General features: G+C 45.2%; 1 protein-coding gene across 9 annotated transcripts in view; it reads right to left on the reverse strand.

The window, feature by feature from the left end:
- ARHGAP22 (Rho GTPase activating protein 22) overlaps positions 1-14,900 on the reverse strand; it is a 176,708-nt gene that overhangs the window by 103,282 nt on the left and 58,526 nt on the right. For 8 of the 9 annotated variants that reach the window (XM_043926933.1, XM_043926935.1, XM_043926932.1 and 5 more), the window contains one exon: positions 979-1,066. The exons of the other annotated variant lie outside the window; for it this stretch is intronic. In XM_043926933.1, the coding sequence (XP_043782868.1) occupies positions 979-1,066 (88 nt within the window). The remainder of the gene's footprint in view (positions 1-978; positions 1,067-14,900) is intronic. 9 annotated transcript variants of the gene reach the window in all.

Consider the following 14,900-nt stretch of genomic DNA (forward strand, 5'->3'; position numbering starts at 1 on the left):
GACCCCCCAACACTCACTTGTTTCCATCCACACTGGGGGCCTCTTTCCTTAAGTACCTGCAACTTTGCCTAAAGACTTTTTCTGAATGCAGGGAACTTGGCCAAGTGCAGGGCAGGCCGGAAATGCCAGAGTCAGCCTCCCATGGAGCAGCTCTCAGTGAATGGCTGGTGGGAGTTGGTGGGTAGACCCGCAGCCCTCTCACTCCTTGGGTGAAACACCTCTGAATCCTTCCATTGGAGCTGAGCCCCGGTGCTCACGTCAGCACTAGCTCACTAGTACACCCTGCTGGCTCTTCCCTCTTCCTGCTCCTTTCCCTGTTGTATGTGCTTTCTTCTCCAGAAAATCACTCAGCTTCCTTGTCTGAGGCTCTGCTTCTAGGATAGGTCAAACTTAGTAAAACGCCACCTCTCTGTAGAAGCTGGCCCGTCTGTAAACAGACTGATTCATTTGCAAGATGCATTGACTTAGTAAGAATCACATTTTAAAATTGGGAACTTTAAAAACCTGCTCTGTAACTGCAAATATAATAGCAGTTCTTTGAGTTAAATTATTTCCCTACATCTCAGTTTTCTGTTCTGGGATTCATGATAGAGCTTATTTTAATGCTCTAAACCTGTGCTCATGGTTTTCCTTGGATTTATTTTCATGCGACTCAGATATTGTGTTTGGACCTTCACTCTAAGGCATCCTCATTGATTGCTTTCCTCTCTTGTTTCATTTTGAATTTTAAAATCCACATTTTCCTCTCATCAAAGCTAACTACCTAGATAATTGATTGAGTTTTCGAAATTCTCCCCAAATTTACAATATCGTCTAGATTTGACCCGAATCTCTGAATTGTGCCTAGAGACAGAGCTCACTTTTGTGCAGAGAGGAGTGTTGTAAAGATGGCCCTTCCCAGGCCAGAGCTGCGGTGACACCCCCACTGGGGTCACCAGGGCCAGCGCCAGCACAGAGCTAAAGGGTGCTCAGGCCTACCTGGGCTGATCTCAAAAAGGTGCTTTCCTGGGTCCTCGGGGCCAGGAAGAAGTTCAGTCACCTGGGTCCCTTGTAGAGAAATAAAGCCCTAAACAGAGAGAAAAATACAAACATGAGATGGCTGGGAAAGGGCCTCTGTGGTCAGGGTTCTGGGGGGAGGATGAAGCTGAGGGTCAGAGTCCCAGTCCCCCAGGCCCTGGCTGGGTAGGTTGGGAGCAGCACAGGCCTCCTCTCCATGGCAGGGATGGGGTACAGAGGAGGCCCTGCATGGGGACCCCACTCAAGTGGAATGGCACTACCTTCTAACACTCTTGGAGGTACCTGACTCACAGGAGACTGCCCAGGGTTATCACTCTTCTGGTTAAGGCATCAGTAAGCATCTGGTAAGCCCATCAGCAGCAGGGAAGGAGACTCCACATTAGGGGGGGCCCCCTGTACCACTGTGCCCATTTTAGGTTTTTGGAGGCAGGAGTTTTAGGTGGGAGAGAGTCCAGGAGAGGAAGGTATAACTGTCCAGGAGGTGACATGGGGGAAGAGATCTGTATGAACCCAGCTGGGCCCCCTCCTGGCTGGCTGAGACTTCATTTCTTTACCCGTTACATGGGCATCAGCTAGCATGCAGAAGGTACCCAGCACAAATCATGCCTCAAGCCCGGTATATCCCTGTATGTACATTACAGGGGGTGGGGCCCTGTGGGGCCCACCCTCTTCTCTAATGCTGAAATCTGGTAGCCAGGCTGAAAGACGCAGAGAAAGAGCATGGGATATAGAGACCTGCAGGTTGGGTTTGAGCCTCTGTGCTGCACTTCTAGGCTGGGTGACTCCTTAACCTCTCTGAACCTCAGTCTGCATGTCTGTACAATAGGATAGTAACTCCCACTTCTCAGGGGCACTGAGATACCAGATTCCCATTGAAGAAATCCTGTTCTAAACAACAAGGTGCTGTTATAACCATCTTGACTCACCCTGTCCCCACACACGGGGCTAGGAAGGACCTCCTTCATCCCCTTTCTCGGTGTTAGTAACTGATGTCAACTGAGGCCTTTCATTCATGCTCAGATTTGTTCAACTCAGACTACATACAGCTCTAACTACACGTTATTGGTTCTCTCCATGGGAAATTCATTTTAAACTCCATACCTACAATTTAACTACCAGGGTTCAGATCCTGGCTCAGCTACTTCCTGGCTGTGTGACCTCAGGCAAGTTGTTTAACCTCTCTGCGCAACCTCCCAACCTAAGAAGTAAGAATAATAATAGTCCTTTGTCAGTTTGTTTGTGAGCACCAATGAATTAGTACTTGGGAAGCCCTCAGAGGAGTACCCGGCACAGTGAAAGCTGTACATTTGCTACATAAACCCCAGCTCTAACTCTGTGTCAGGGTTCCATGCCAAGTGAAGAACATCACCTCTACCTGAACTTGCCCAGGTGACTGGCACCGTCTACATGGTGGCCTCCAGGCCCCACTCTCACATGTGCTCACAGAGCACTCTTCTTTCCATCCCTATCTTTTCCAGGCAATTTCTGGCTTTAAAAGGTGACTGGAGGCTCCACACAGGGGATTCGCAGATGGCTCAGTGGTATAGAATCTGCCTGCCAATGCAGAAGATGCAGGTTCAATCCCTGGGTTGGGAAGATCCCTTGGAAGAGGAAATGGCAACCCACTCCAGTATTCTTGCCTGGAGAATTCCATGGACCGAGGAGCCTGGCAGGCTTCAGTCCATGGGGTCGCAAAGGGTCGGACACGTCTGAGCATGCACTCGTGGAGGCACCACATGGCTGCTGAAGTCTTGTGCTGCACGAACACGTAGAGATGCCTTTTCTCACTTAAGCGATGTGAAGGCAGAATGGCATTTTTACCCATGGATGCTTGCTTTAGAGAAATTACAGCAATAAACCAGAGAACCAGATGGTAATCACTGTAACTGAATTAAGAGTTTCTTTCCAGGGAACCTAGAGCTAGTGAGAATAAATCAGGACCACAACCCCAGGAAGGGGATACATGTTCATTGCAGGATGTGGAAGAGATCCATCACTGGCTAATGGGAAGGGTCTCTTGTGTGAGCTGTTTCAGTAACTGTCTCGGTATAATTTTTGAGCACTTTGCTTTTTTTTTCTTCTATGCTTCAATATCTGTCATCCATAAAATGGGAGTAACAATATTGACACTGACATTATTTTCTACTCCAGCTAAATGGAAAAGCAGCAATAACTCCTGTTTACAGAACTTGTACTATATTCCCGGCTCTTTGCCTAAACTACTGGATTTAATCTTTCCAGAGGTCCCATAGTGGAGAGTACTACTATTCTCATCTTCTTGGACAAGCAGATGGAGGTCACGGAGGTGAAGTAACCAGTCTCCATGTACCACTGCTGGCAAGGGTGAGTTGGGATGTGTACCCACGGGTGTCTGATGCCGGAGTACTTTGCCTCCACATTTGTGACAACAGCTGCCGGCTGACTTTGTACGCAAGAAGCTTGCCTGGAGAGCCACCAGGCTCTGGGACCCATCAATCAGTGCTCAGCCAGAATCCCAGTGTGGCTCCCATCACTGCGAAGGGGCCTCAGAACTGGCTTTTCTGTTTCCGGCATGATATTTGTGATGAAAAACACATAGGAGTCAGTATGAAGCCTCCAGCATCCTTGGGCTAGGTCTAAACCTTGAGCAGGCATCAGAGTCACCCCAGGGCTTGTTAAAACAGAGTACTAGGTCTGGTGGTGTTGTGGGAGATGTTTAACAACAGGCTCTCTGACATAAACAAGGCAATCTGATTTGCAGTGTCTACCAACTTCTGTGATTTACTCCCCATGGCCAATTTCATGTCATCATTGAATGTGACTCCGAGAAGAAATTTACTGCAGTGTTCCTGCTACACAAATATGATAGTGGTCAACAGGCTCTGTTCTGTTGCTGTTCAGTTGCTAAGTCATGTCGGACTCTTTGTGACCCCATGAACTGCCACACACCAGGCTTCCCTGTCCTTCACTATCTCCCTGAGTTTGCTCAAACTCATGTCCACTGAGCCGATGATGCCATCCATCCATCTGATCCTCTGTTACCCTCTTCTCCTTTTGCCCTTAGTCTTCCCAGCATCAGGGTCTTTTCCAGTGAGTTGTCTCTTTACATCAGGTCACCAAAGTATTGGAGTTTGAGCTTCAGCATTAGTCCTTCCAATGAATATTCAGGGTTGATTTCCTGGTTTGATCTCGTTGCTGTCCTAGGGTCTTTCAAATGTCTTCTCCAGCATCACAGTTTGAAAGCATCAATTCTTCAGTGCTCAGCCTTCTTTATGGTCCAACTCTCAAATCCATACATGACCACTGGAAAAACCAAAGCTTTGACTATATGGACCTTTGTCAGCAAAATGATGTCCCTGAGCACAAACAGTAGTAAATGAAGTCAAACAATTGGGGATGATACATTTTGAGGACTGATTACTTTTGTTTTAGTTATTTTTTAAATTTATTTTATTGAAGTATAGTTGATTTACAATGTCATGTTAGTTTTATATGTACAGCAAAGTGATTAAGTTTTCATATTATTTTCCATTATGGCTTATTAGAGGATATTGAATATAGTTCCCTGTGCTATACAGTAGGACCTTGTTTATCCATTGATTATCTTTGTTTTTAATATAATTTATTTAATTGCAGGTCTGTATGATTTAAATTCTAATAATGGAAATATTTAACAACTGGCTGGCAAGCAATAGCACTGATAGACCCATCCTTGGGGTTTCTGATTATAAGTGGAGAAAGAAGGAGAATATGAGAAATTCCCTGGTAACCCAGTGGTTAGTACTTGGGACTTTCACATGGGTTCAATTCCTTGGGGGAACTAAAATCTCAGGAGCCTCGAGGCTTGACCAAAAAAAAAAAAAAAGGAGAATCTGCATTTCCAACCTGCTTTCTGACACTGCTGGCTCCCAGGAATACACTTTGAGAACTAGTTTAGGGGTAAAACTTAAAGTATCCAAAGGAAGGTGCCTTTTCCATAAACTTAGTCTGCACGTCGGTTTCCTCATGTGTAAAATGCGGATAATAATAGTATCCACCTCATGAGGCTGTTGTGAGGGTTAAGTGAGTCGACGTTTTCATGCTGGCCTTGGACAGCCAGGCTTTGGTGGAGCTGCTGCGCCTCCGACACCTGCAGTTCCCGAGGACAAGCGGTGCCTTCAGCGCCTCAAACCACGCTCTGGACTAGAGCGGTCCGGGATCTCCCTGAGGAGCCCAAAGTGAGCGTTAGCACTTTGCAGCAGGAACAGCATCTTTAAAGGCAGTGAAAAAATCTGTCAACTTTATATTCTAAATCCAGAGAAAGTACCCCTCAAAAATAAAGGCTAAGTAAAGATCTTTTAAGATATACAAAACAAATATGAAATAATGCATCATTAGCAGACTCATACTACAAGAATTGTTAAAGACAATCACACAGAAGGAAAATTATATTAGTTGGAAAAAAGGACCAAAGGAATGAAGATTAATGGAGAAATAGAAAATAGAAATATTACTGTCTGAACTACCAGGAAAGCCCCAATTATAGTAAAAATATCATTATCTATTTATCAAGAATCTAGAGAACAAGCAGATAAAAAAAATCAGTAAGGATATAAATGACCTGAAAAAACAGTTTTGACCAATTTGGCCTGATTGCTGCCTCCTCAACAGTAGAATATGTTTTCAAATGCCCAGAAAACTTTTACTAAGATGACCATGACATGACTTATTAAATGGAAAAAGGAATTAAAATATAACATATGTTCTCTGACCACAATGAAATTAAGTTAAAATTCAATGACACAAAAATTTCTGGAGAATCCTCAAATATTTGGAAACCAATTAATATACTTCTAAATAACTCGTACATCAAAGAAATCAAAAAGAAATATTAGAAAGTACTTTGAACTGGATAGAAATGAAAACACAACATATAAAAATTTGTTACATGACTCACTGACTTACAAAGCAAACTTTTGGTTGCCAGGGGGCAGAATGTGGGAGAAGGGACAGTTAGGGTGTTCAACATGTGCACTCTGCTATATTTAAAATAGGTAACCAAAAAGGTCCTACTATATAGTATAAGGAACTCTGCTAAATGATATGTGGCAGCCTGGATGGGAGGGGAGTTTGGGAGAGAACAGATACATGTATGTGTATGGCTGAGTCCCTCTGCTGTCCACTTGAAATCGTCACAACATTGTTAATCGGCTATACTACAGTATAAAATAAAAAATTAAAAAAAAATTGTTACATGCCTCTAAAGGAGTAGTTGGGGGTAAATTACAGCACTAAATGCTGATATCAGAAAATATGAAAGGCCTCAATGACCTCAGCTTCCACCAAAGAAACTACACAAAGAAGAGTGAATTAAACCCAACATAAAAGAATGAAAAAATAAAGAGCAGAGTAGCTATAAGTAAGTGAAATAAATAAAAATGAAAAATAAAAAGTAATAAAATCAATGAAACTAAAAGCTAGTTCTTATCGATAAAATTGATAAGCCTCTAGCTAGACTAAGCAAGAAACAGAGAGAAGATGAATTGCCAGTATCAGGAATTGAGAGAGGTGACCTCGGTACAGATTCTTCAGTTATTAAAAGGATATAACGTATAATAAGATAATGTTAAGAATAACATTATGCTAATAAATTTGGCAGTTTACATGAAGTAGATAAATAAACACACAAACTACTGAGGTTCCCTCAAAAATAGTTAAGTAGCCTCATATCTGGTAAGGAAATGGAATTTGTAGCCAAAAACCTTTCCACCAGGAAAACTCCAAACTCAGATGGAATTTTCCCCCAGGGAAAACTCCAAATTCTACCAAATATTTAAGGAAGAAATAACATCAATACTACACAAGCTCTTCTGAAAACTGAAAAAAAAAAGTCATGGTTTCCAGTGCATTTCATGAGGCCAACATTACTTGCATATAAAAGCAGTCAAAGACATTATAAAAAAGGGCCACTACAGACCAACATTGCTCAGGAACCTCTCCCAGCCTCAGTTTCCCTCTCTGTTCAATGGGCTTCTCTGGGAATCAAATGGGACAGAGTGGGCAAAGGGCCTGGAATGGAGCCAGACGATAGCAGCCACCCAGGAGGGCGGTTGTCACCAGGAGGGTGGAGGTGTCACTAGTGAGAGCTTACAACCAGGGCTCAGACTGGGCCTTCAATGCCTGAGCAACAAGGTGAGCCTCAGCTTCCTCCTCTAGGGTGATGTGTTTTGAAGCCTTCACAGCATTGGGTTGGATGCCTGGTGAGAATAAGTGCTGTTGTTGTAATTTGTGAATTATTATATAGCCAAGGAATAGAGCCTGCTTTTAACCATTTTACAGGAGTTAGAATACATATACACATTTAAAAATAATTATCAGTTCAGTTCAGTCATTCAGTTGTGTCTGACTCTTTGTGACCCCATGAACCGCAGCATGCCAGGCCTCCCTGTCCATCACCAGCTGCCGGAGTCTACCCAAACATATGTCCATTGAGTTGGTGATGCCATTCAACCATCTCATCCTCTGTCGTCCCTGTCTCCTCCTGCCTTCAATCTTTCTCAGCATCAGGGTCTTTTCAAGATAATTATAGGGGTTTGTAAGTATTGTGATGTTACCACTTAATGTGGGACTCAAGCAGGTCCAAGACTGAGGCTTGGTTTTCTTACCTGTACAAATGAGGACATTAACCTCTATCCTTTGTGCCTCACTAGGCTGCCTGAACTAGTGCTTTGTAAAGTGGTAAAGGTTGAATGAATACAAGTACTTGTCACAATTATTATTTTAAAACCTATGTTGATCTCTATATCTGTTCATTTGGTTTGGCCCTAGGAACAACCCCCTCCCCACATAACACCATCCTTTGTGCCATAGAATAAGGTACAGTGTAGATTCAGCAGGCCCAGGATGGTGAAGGACGGGGTTCCTCTTTCATAATTTGTGGTGACAATCCTGGGGGGACCTCCTGCAGGGCCAGGGGTGTCTGTACTTCTCCCACCAGTCTGGGTTTTGAGCTTCACAATTGTTCTGTGATCTTCACACTCCAGTCCAGTTCTCTCCCTAAACTGATCAAAGCTGGTTCTCTGGGAAGTCTTCATTCTTCATCTTGATGAGAGGGAGACTATCTAAAGAACCAACTTCTGAAATGCTTCCTAGCAAGTGGCATGATACGATTTTCCACCAGCAGAACCTTGGAAAGTTGCAGACACATTTTTAAAAGTAACCACTTGGGGTTCTTTATCTCCTGTAATTCAGACTGTGGCCTCAGATCAATCTTAGAAAGCTTTAGCCTCTGACACCCAACCAAGAACTGAATCGCTCCAAATTCTAAATAATACAGATCAGAATGAATTTCAGTGCCAAGCAGGGAACCATTCTCCTCTTTCCTTATCACACAAGCCTGTAATCACAGTCCATTACTGTCCAAAATGTAGATATTTAAAAAGGCAAACTAAAAGTTGGAGACAAATTGCTTCTTAGTTGGGGTACTTTCTCTCCCTAAGGATTTGAGATGAGTCACTTGTCTGGTCTCATTCTTGGCTCCAGACTTCATCCTGAAGCTTCTTCCAACAGATTCCAGAGTGACACCACCTCCCATGCACTCCAAATGCACTTGGTGTACTTGACGCGTCCCCACGCCCTGCTTCACCACCGTGTCGTGGGCCACACCTGGTCTCCTGAGAGAATCTGTCAGCCTGAGAGGTGTGCGCCTTGGGGCAGAGTATTGGAGGGACAGTACTATGCTTTGCAGAAAGCAGGGGCTTGGGGTCTCAGCACCAGCTTCCTGCACCTCCCTAGATGATCAGAGGCCCTGAAGCCCTCACTGGGAGGCTGCCCACCCCACGACCCGAGCCCACAAAAATCTAGCTAGGATCAAGGGTGAGCCTGGGGCCTGGGGTCTGGGCAGAGCCCTCAGCAACCCTCCAGCCTCAGAGCCAACAACCTCTCCCAACCCAGGAGAGAATGCTCTTTCCAGGGTGGGTGGGTCCTCCTTCGATGGTCTTGGATTTCCCTGTGGTTAGCTCTGTGTCACTCCAGGACCCTGATCTAGGTTCTGCCCCAAATAACGAAACCCTGACTGTCCCTGAGGGACACCTGGGGACATTTCTTCAATCAGTCTCATCTCACTCCAGAGGCTGTGGGATTGAGGCTGTGCCCGTGGTCCCAGCACTGTGACACCTCGGGCTCCACCTAGGCGAGAGGTCCCGACACAATCACCCCCCAGGCCCTTGTCATTAATGCTGTGATCATGTTCATGAGAACAAGGTTCGATCCTATGTTGCAAGGCGTCTGTGTGAAGCCAGCACTCACTAGGTTTAGTATCCTGGCCCCTCTGCATCACTGTGGCAGGCCCAATACTGCAGTGCCGAGTAGCTTTCTAGAGACACAGGGGAATGAATGCTTGTGATGAGGGCCAGCATGCTTACATGGGGGCTTCCTAAATCCTCTGGTGGAGACAGGGCTCTGGCCAATCAGGACTGGGCGGAAGTGACATCATCCACTTCCAGGCCTGGTCCTTTACAAACTCTGTGTGACTTCCAGCCTTCTCTCTTCCCTCCCTGCCTGCTTCAACCTCGGAGGCCACAGAGATGGATGAGGCTGCCGTCTGGTCCACAGCAGACTTGCCGCAGCAAGAGGTAAACTATTATTGCATTTAGGTGCTGGGATTTCAGGATTTAGCACTGTTTAACTGATTAGGTATACTGAGCAGATACATTTTACGTAACTTTGCCCCAAACCGCTCACTTGGCACAATAAAATTTTTAATACCATAGTACTGTTGAAACACTCTATTTCTATGCAAAGCCACTTAACTAACAACAATTATCCTCTTGCTCCTCTGAATGTTGGGAAGGAGAACCAACGAGAGGGCAGATCCATCTACTCATGACACAGCCTTGGGGGGGCAGGGAAAGCTGGCATCTGCCTAGCTCTGTGGTCAAAATGCTGAGCAGGACATGGCAGAAGGTCTGGGTTCTGGCCTCCAATCACAACAGGTGGAGAACCCCCTTCCTCCCTGACCCTTCGGACTGGAGCATGGGAAACCCAGTAAGGATACAGGTCACTATCCAAAAAGGGTGATGGCTCCCACTGTCCCTGGATGAATGCCCAGCCTGTAAAGGATCCCCGTTGAGCAGTGGCAGTCCTGGGAGTGTGAAAATGCCCCCGTTTCTCCTTGGCTCAATGGACTGAATAGGAGGTCTCTTTGCCTCCTTAAAATACCTGGTGTGCAAGGTGAAGTTTAGGGAGAACTACCCCTACTTCCGCTTGCGTCCTTGTGATGATGGCTGCATTGGTTACTGCAATCAAGAGCGGATGCACTTAGAAGAGAAGCAACCATCAGAGGGCATGAGCTCTGAGCTTTCTAGCAGGGAATGAGACTTCACCGGTCAGCCACTTCTTTCCAACACATTCTCTGACCCAAGACTCAGGCAGATGTTGGTGTCAACTTCTGCTGCACCTAGGTGCCCTTGGCCTTCAGACCCCACGTGGCAGGTTTGGAGAAGCCTCTGCCTCAGAACCAGGAGCCCTTGATAAGCAGCACTGCCTGGCCCCTGCCCATGTGGTGAGGAGACCGGGGGACGTGGCCACTCCACAGCCAGAGTCTGCAGCACTGAACCACAGAGCTGCTCTTCCATGCACTGTCCCTGCCACGTTCCTGGGGTTACACCGCTTCCAGCCTTCTCTGCTCATGATGGGCAGGCTGCCTTAGAGGCTCCCCTACCATTCAGGTTGGCCTGGACCTTGAAGCTCACTCCCTGGGAAGCTTCTTTCTGCTCAGAATACCTACTGTTGGGACATGCCAAGTCTGGGTGCTTGCCTTGGGTGGGAGGGGCCCCCTCTTGACTGGAAGTGGTTTGGTTCTGTCTTATTGCTCTCCAGGCCCTGCAATATTGCTATGCTCTGGGGTCTATGGTCATCTGGGAGAGGGTCATCTGCTATGCTGTTTAGTTGAGAGCAGGTTAGCCTGACAAACACGGTGTAGATTCCTTTGCACTGATCCCTGCCAGGCTGTCTTGCTGAGCAGACTGCTGCTGAGAGCTCATGCTGCTTTCTGCCAAGGAAGGCACACTCCCATCCCGATCCTCTGTGAAAGATCATTCGGGAAGCCTACCCACTGTCCTCAGCAGACAAGGCAAGGCAGCAAAGTCACAGCAACACCCTTAATCAGCTCCATTTTGCTGATAAACTGTAATTCAGTCCTCAACTAATGTATGAAGGAGCTGCTGCTATTAAGTCACTTCAGTCGTGTCTGACTCTGTGCGACCCCATAGACGGCAGCCCACCAGGCTCCCCCGTCCCTGGGATTCTCCAGGCAAGAACACTGGAGTGGGTTGCCATTTCCTTCTCCAGTATGAAGGAACTAGAAGGTACCAAATACAGTAAGTAAGTTATGCTCATCTAAACAATGAATAAGATATGTTTTCCATGCTGCCTCAATGGTATTTGATTCCATTTTTTTGACTTGTAATTGACCAATGAGTCATTTACCAATCAGTCTTCCAGCTATTACTGTAAATTAACTGGGTTCAATTGAAAGCCAAAGGATTGATCTATTTTAAGTGGAAGGCATTTAAATACTGTAAGCAAATATCCGTGCTGACTTAAATTAGCAGACCCTGAAAGAAGCTTATTATATTTCCACCAACAGGCAGACACACTGGAGGAAACATAGAAGTCATTTTTAGAAGGTGAAGATCCATTCTGTAGGCAGTGACAGTCTGAGCGCAAAATAATTCAGGGCAACCAAGACACTTGGCAGCTGTGATTTACATACTCCTGAGCAAGTCATCAGGCTTCTTAACAACTGGGTTTTCTTTCCCCACAACAGTGGCAAAGTCTCACCCCATATTGACGAGCTGTAGGTACTCCTAAGGTATGGGGTCATTGCTACTCCAGGGGTCACTTTCAGAATCACTGCTGAATGGTACGAGATAAGCTTGAACACATATTTGGGGATGGTTATGTTTTTCCTTGACATGTCCGATGCAGAAAAAAAAATTACTTTAATGAAATAGCTTAAAAATCGTTCAAAAACGACTTGGCTGCTGTAGCCAATTCTAAATTTACTAAATACATTTCTGTTTGATTTTAAATAACTATTTGGTAAGAATTTTCATTTTTATCTGTTAGTGGAGCAGAGTTACATTTCTCAAATAGCTACAAAAATATAAACTATCCCATAAAGAAAAGCCATGCCTTCTGATATTGGAACCTAAATAAATGATTTTTTTTAAAAGAAAACATAAGACTCTGGTGAGTAACTCTTCACAAAAGCAGCATTTGAAATTATCCCCAAGGGCATTTGAAATAAGAAGACATTTATTGTTTAAGTTTTCTTCTGCAGCACTAATGGCAACGTTAATACCAGTATGCAATTAGCTCATGGTTATTTCTATCGCCCTGTGGAGGACATCTGCATAACGGCTACTGAGCTCTTCTGAGGTGGCGAGTGGGCCTTGTCCTTCCTCAAACTCATGCGGGTTCCTTCTGAGCACAGCTGGGTCATTTGGAATTTGCTGTGGTGAGATCTATGGGGGCAATTAGGGAGGTAATTCAGCATCAGGGACTGGAACAAAGTACCCTTCATATTTGGAGGGGGGGGCATGGTAGCCTCTGTGCAATTCTATTTGTTCTGACTATGGCTTTTGGAGGTTCACAGAATAAATGTAATCTTGTTTGCATAAGGGTGCAGGGGCCTGATCTAGTACCTTTCCCAAGATTTCTCTTTAAATGATTTATTAAGTTTGTCTCTCATACGGGTAGTTCAGTTTCCTGAGCATCCTGGCTGCTGGTGATTGGAATGGGCTAGAAGGCCCAAGGATGTCTCATTTGGGGCCATGAGGTCTGTCTCCTCATAACTGTGTGGTCTACTCAAGCATCCTCACAGTATGGCAGGGCTTCCCAGAGCAAAAGCAGAAGCTGTTTGGTATCTCAAGGACTGAACCTAGAACTTGCATGGCATCACTTCTGCCTCATTCTATTGGTCAAGTAATCACTAGGGCAGCTCAGGTGCAGAGGAGAGGAAGGAGACTTTGTTTCTCATTGGGCTCATACGCAGGTAAGTGTTAGCTTTCATTTAGATTCAAACCCATGAAGTAAGGCAGGGCCAAGATCAGGGCCATGCTGCATGCCACTGGATTTCTCTTGCTTGACTGAGCTGGGTGATTGCTAAACCTTCACTGGATACAGTTCCACCCAGGTGAGGAGGTCACCTCTAGGGCATAATCTTACTTTCATAGCAGCCCTATAAGGTAGGTGTGGGTATGCTCACCTCACAAAGAGAAAACGGAGGCTTAGAGAGGGCAATAACTTCTCTGGTTACTAGCTAGTAAGCCAAAATCTAGAAATCTGTCATTCTCTGTCATGCAGGATTCAACAACCCACTGAAGTCTGGACACCTGTGTGTCCATGATGGTCTTGATGCCCACTGGTCTGAAAGCCTAGTTGGAAAAGGTAATACAGGGTTGCTCTCAGGGAGCCTCATGGATTCAGGTGGTCCGCGCTGCCAGGATCTGTCACCTGTTTTCACATTTCATTTTAGAAGCCTCCTTGGAGGACTTCTATCTTAGATACCATTCCAAGGATTACAGGAATCTTGTCTCCGAGTGTTTCGGCAGCACTGACATCACTACAGCTACCAGCTGCCATTTGTCCAACCCTCAGGGCAGCCCCAGAATATCACACCAAATATGGGAGCAAGAAGGCTACAATGATCTGTACAAACCTACAACTCGTAGGTGGTATAAATGGGATTTGAACCCAGGTTCTCCAATTCCAAATATTGTTTTCTTTCCATGGAATGAAAGCCTCCATTCCACCCTTCTGAGCATCACTTTCTCCACCTGCACAATGGAAATGGATTGTATCTGCCCTTGTAGGGTTGCTGTGAGGCTCAATGGAAATTATGAATGTTATTTAATTTAGAGTAAAAAATTATGAAATTATTTAAAAAGTATTTATTTAGCATCTACTAGGAGTCAGGCACCATTCTGGACACTGAGGACACAGGGAAAACCAATCAAACAAAATCCTGACCGTGATGAGCTTACATTCTAATAAGTGAAGGCAGTAAAATAAGTTTCTTGCCACCTATCGAGCACTTTACAAGAACAATGAAACATTTTCCCACCAAGGATCTAATACAAGGCTAGATCAGAGTGTTCACTCATTTAGTCAATTTATTCATTTCTTCATTCATTCATGTAAGCATCAAATATTACTGAATCAGTTATGGGTCAGGCACCATGCTAGGTGGTGGGAAAAGATAAGTGGTAAGTAGACAAAAGGAGAAGGGGGTGACAGAAGATGAGATGGTTGGATGGCATCACTGACTCGATGGACATGAGTTTGAGCAAACTCAGGGAGATACTGAAGGACAGGGAAGCCTGTCCTTCCGGTCCTCCCGACTCTTCCACAAAGAGTTGGCCACAACTTAGCAACTGAACAACAACAACAACAAAGATAGATAGAGGTCCCACTTGAATGAGGTTTACAGCCTAGAATGAAGATGATATGAAGCTAAGAAACTTTTATAAAATACCAGTAGTAATGTCAACAGTGCCAACAACGATAACAACAATAATGACCTCTAGGCTGGTTTGAGTAACAGTTTACAATCAATGAAGGATGCTTAGTTAAGGTTTACTGAGTCAACTCCAGCTGAGTTGAACTTACAAGGTCTAGCTGTGAAAGAGCGTCTGACACAGAGCTTGCTCTGTGACTTGCTGTGAGCACAGAGTGGCTCAGGCCAGCCTGATGGTATCTTAATCTTGCCCCCAGATAGAGCTGAGATAAGGGCAGATCCTTACTAGCCAAAGCTGTGAGGTTCTGCGGGCAGACATTAAGCAGACTTCAGGCGCTATGGTAACATACTCACTAACCTAGGCCTGATGCCAGTCCCCAGTTCCCTCATAGGGAACATGGAA

This window comes from Cervus elaphus, chromosome 15 (genome assembly GCF_910594005.1).
Source record: "Cervus elaphus chromosome 15, mCerEla1.1, whole genome shotgun sequence".
Classification (NCBI taxonomy): domain Eukaryota; kingdom Metazoa; phylum Chordata; class Mammalia; order Artiodactyla; family Cervidae; genus Cervus; species Cervus elaphus.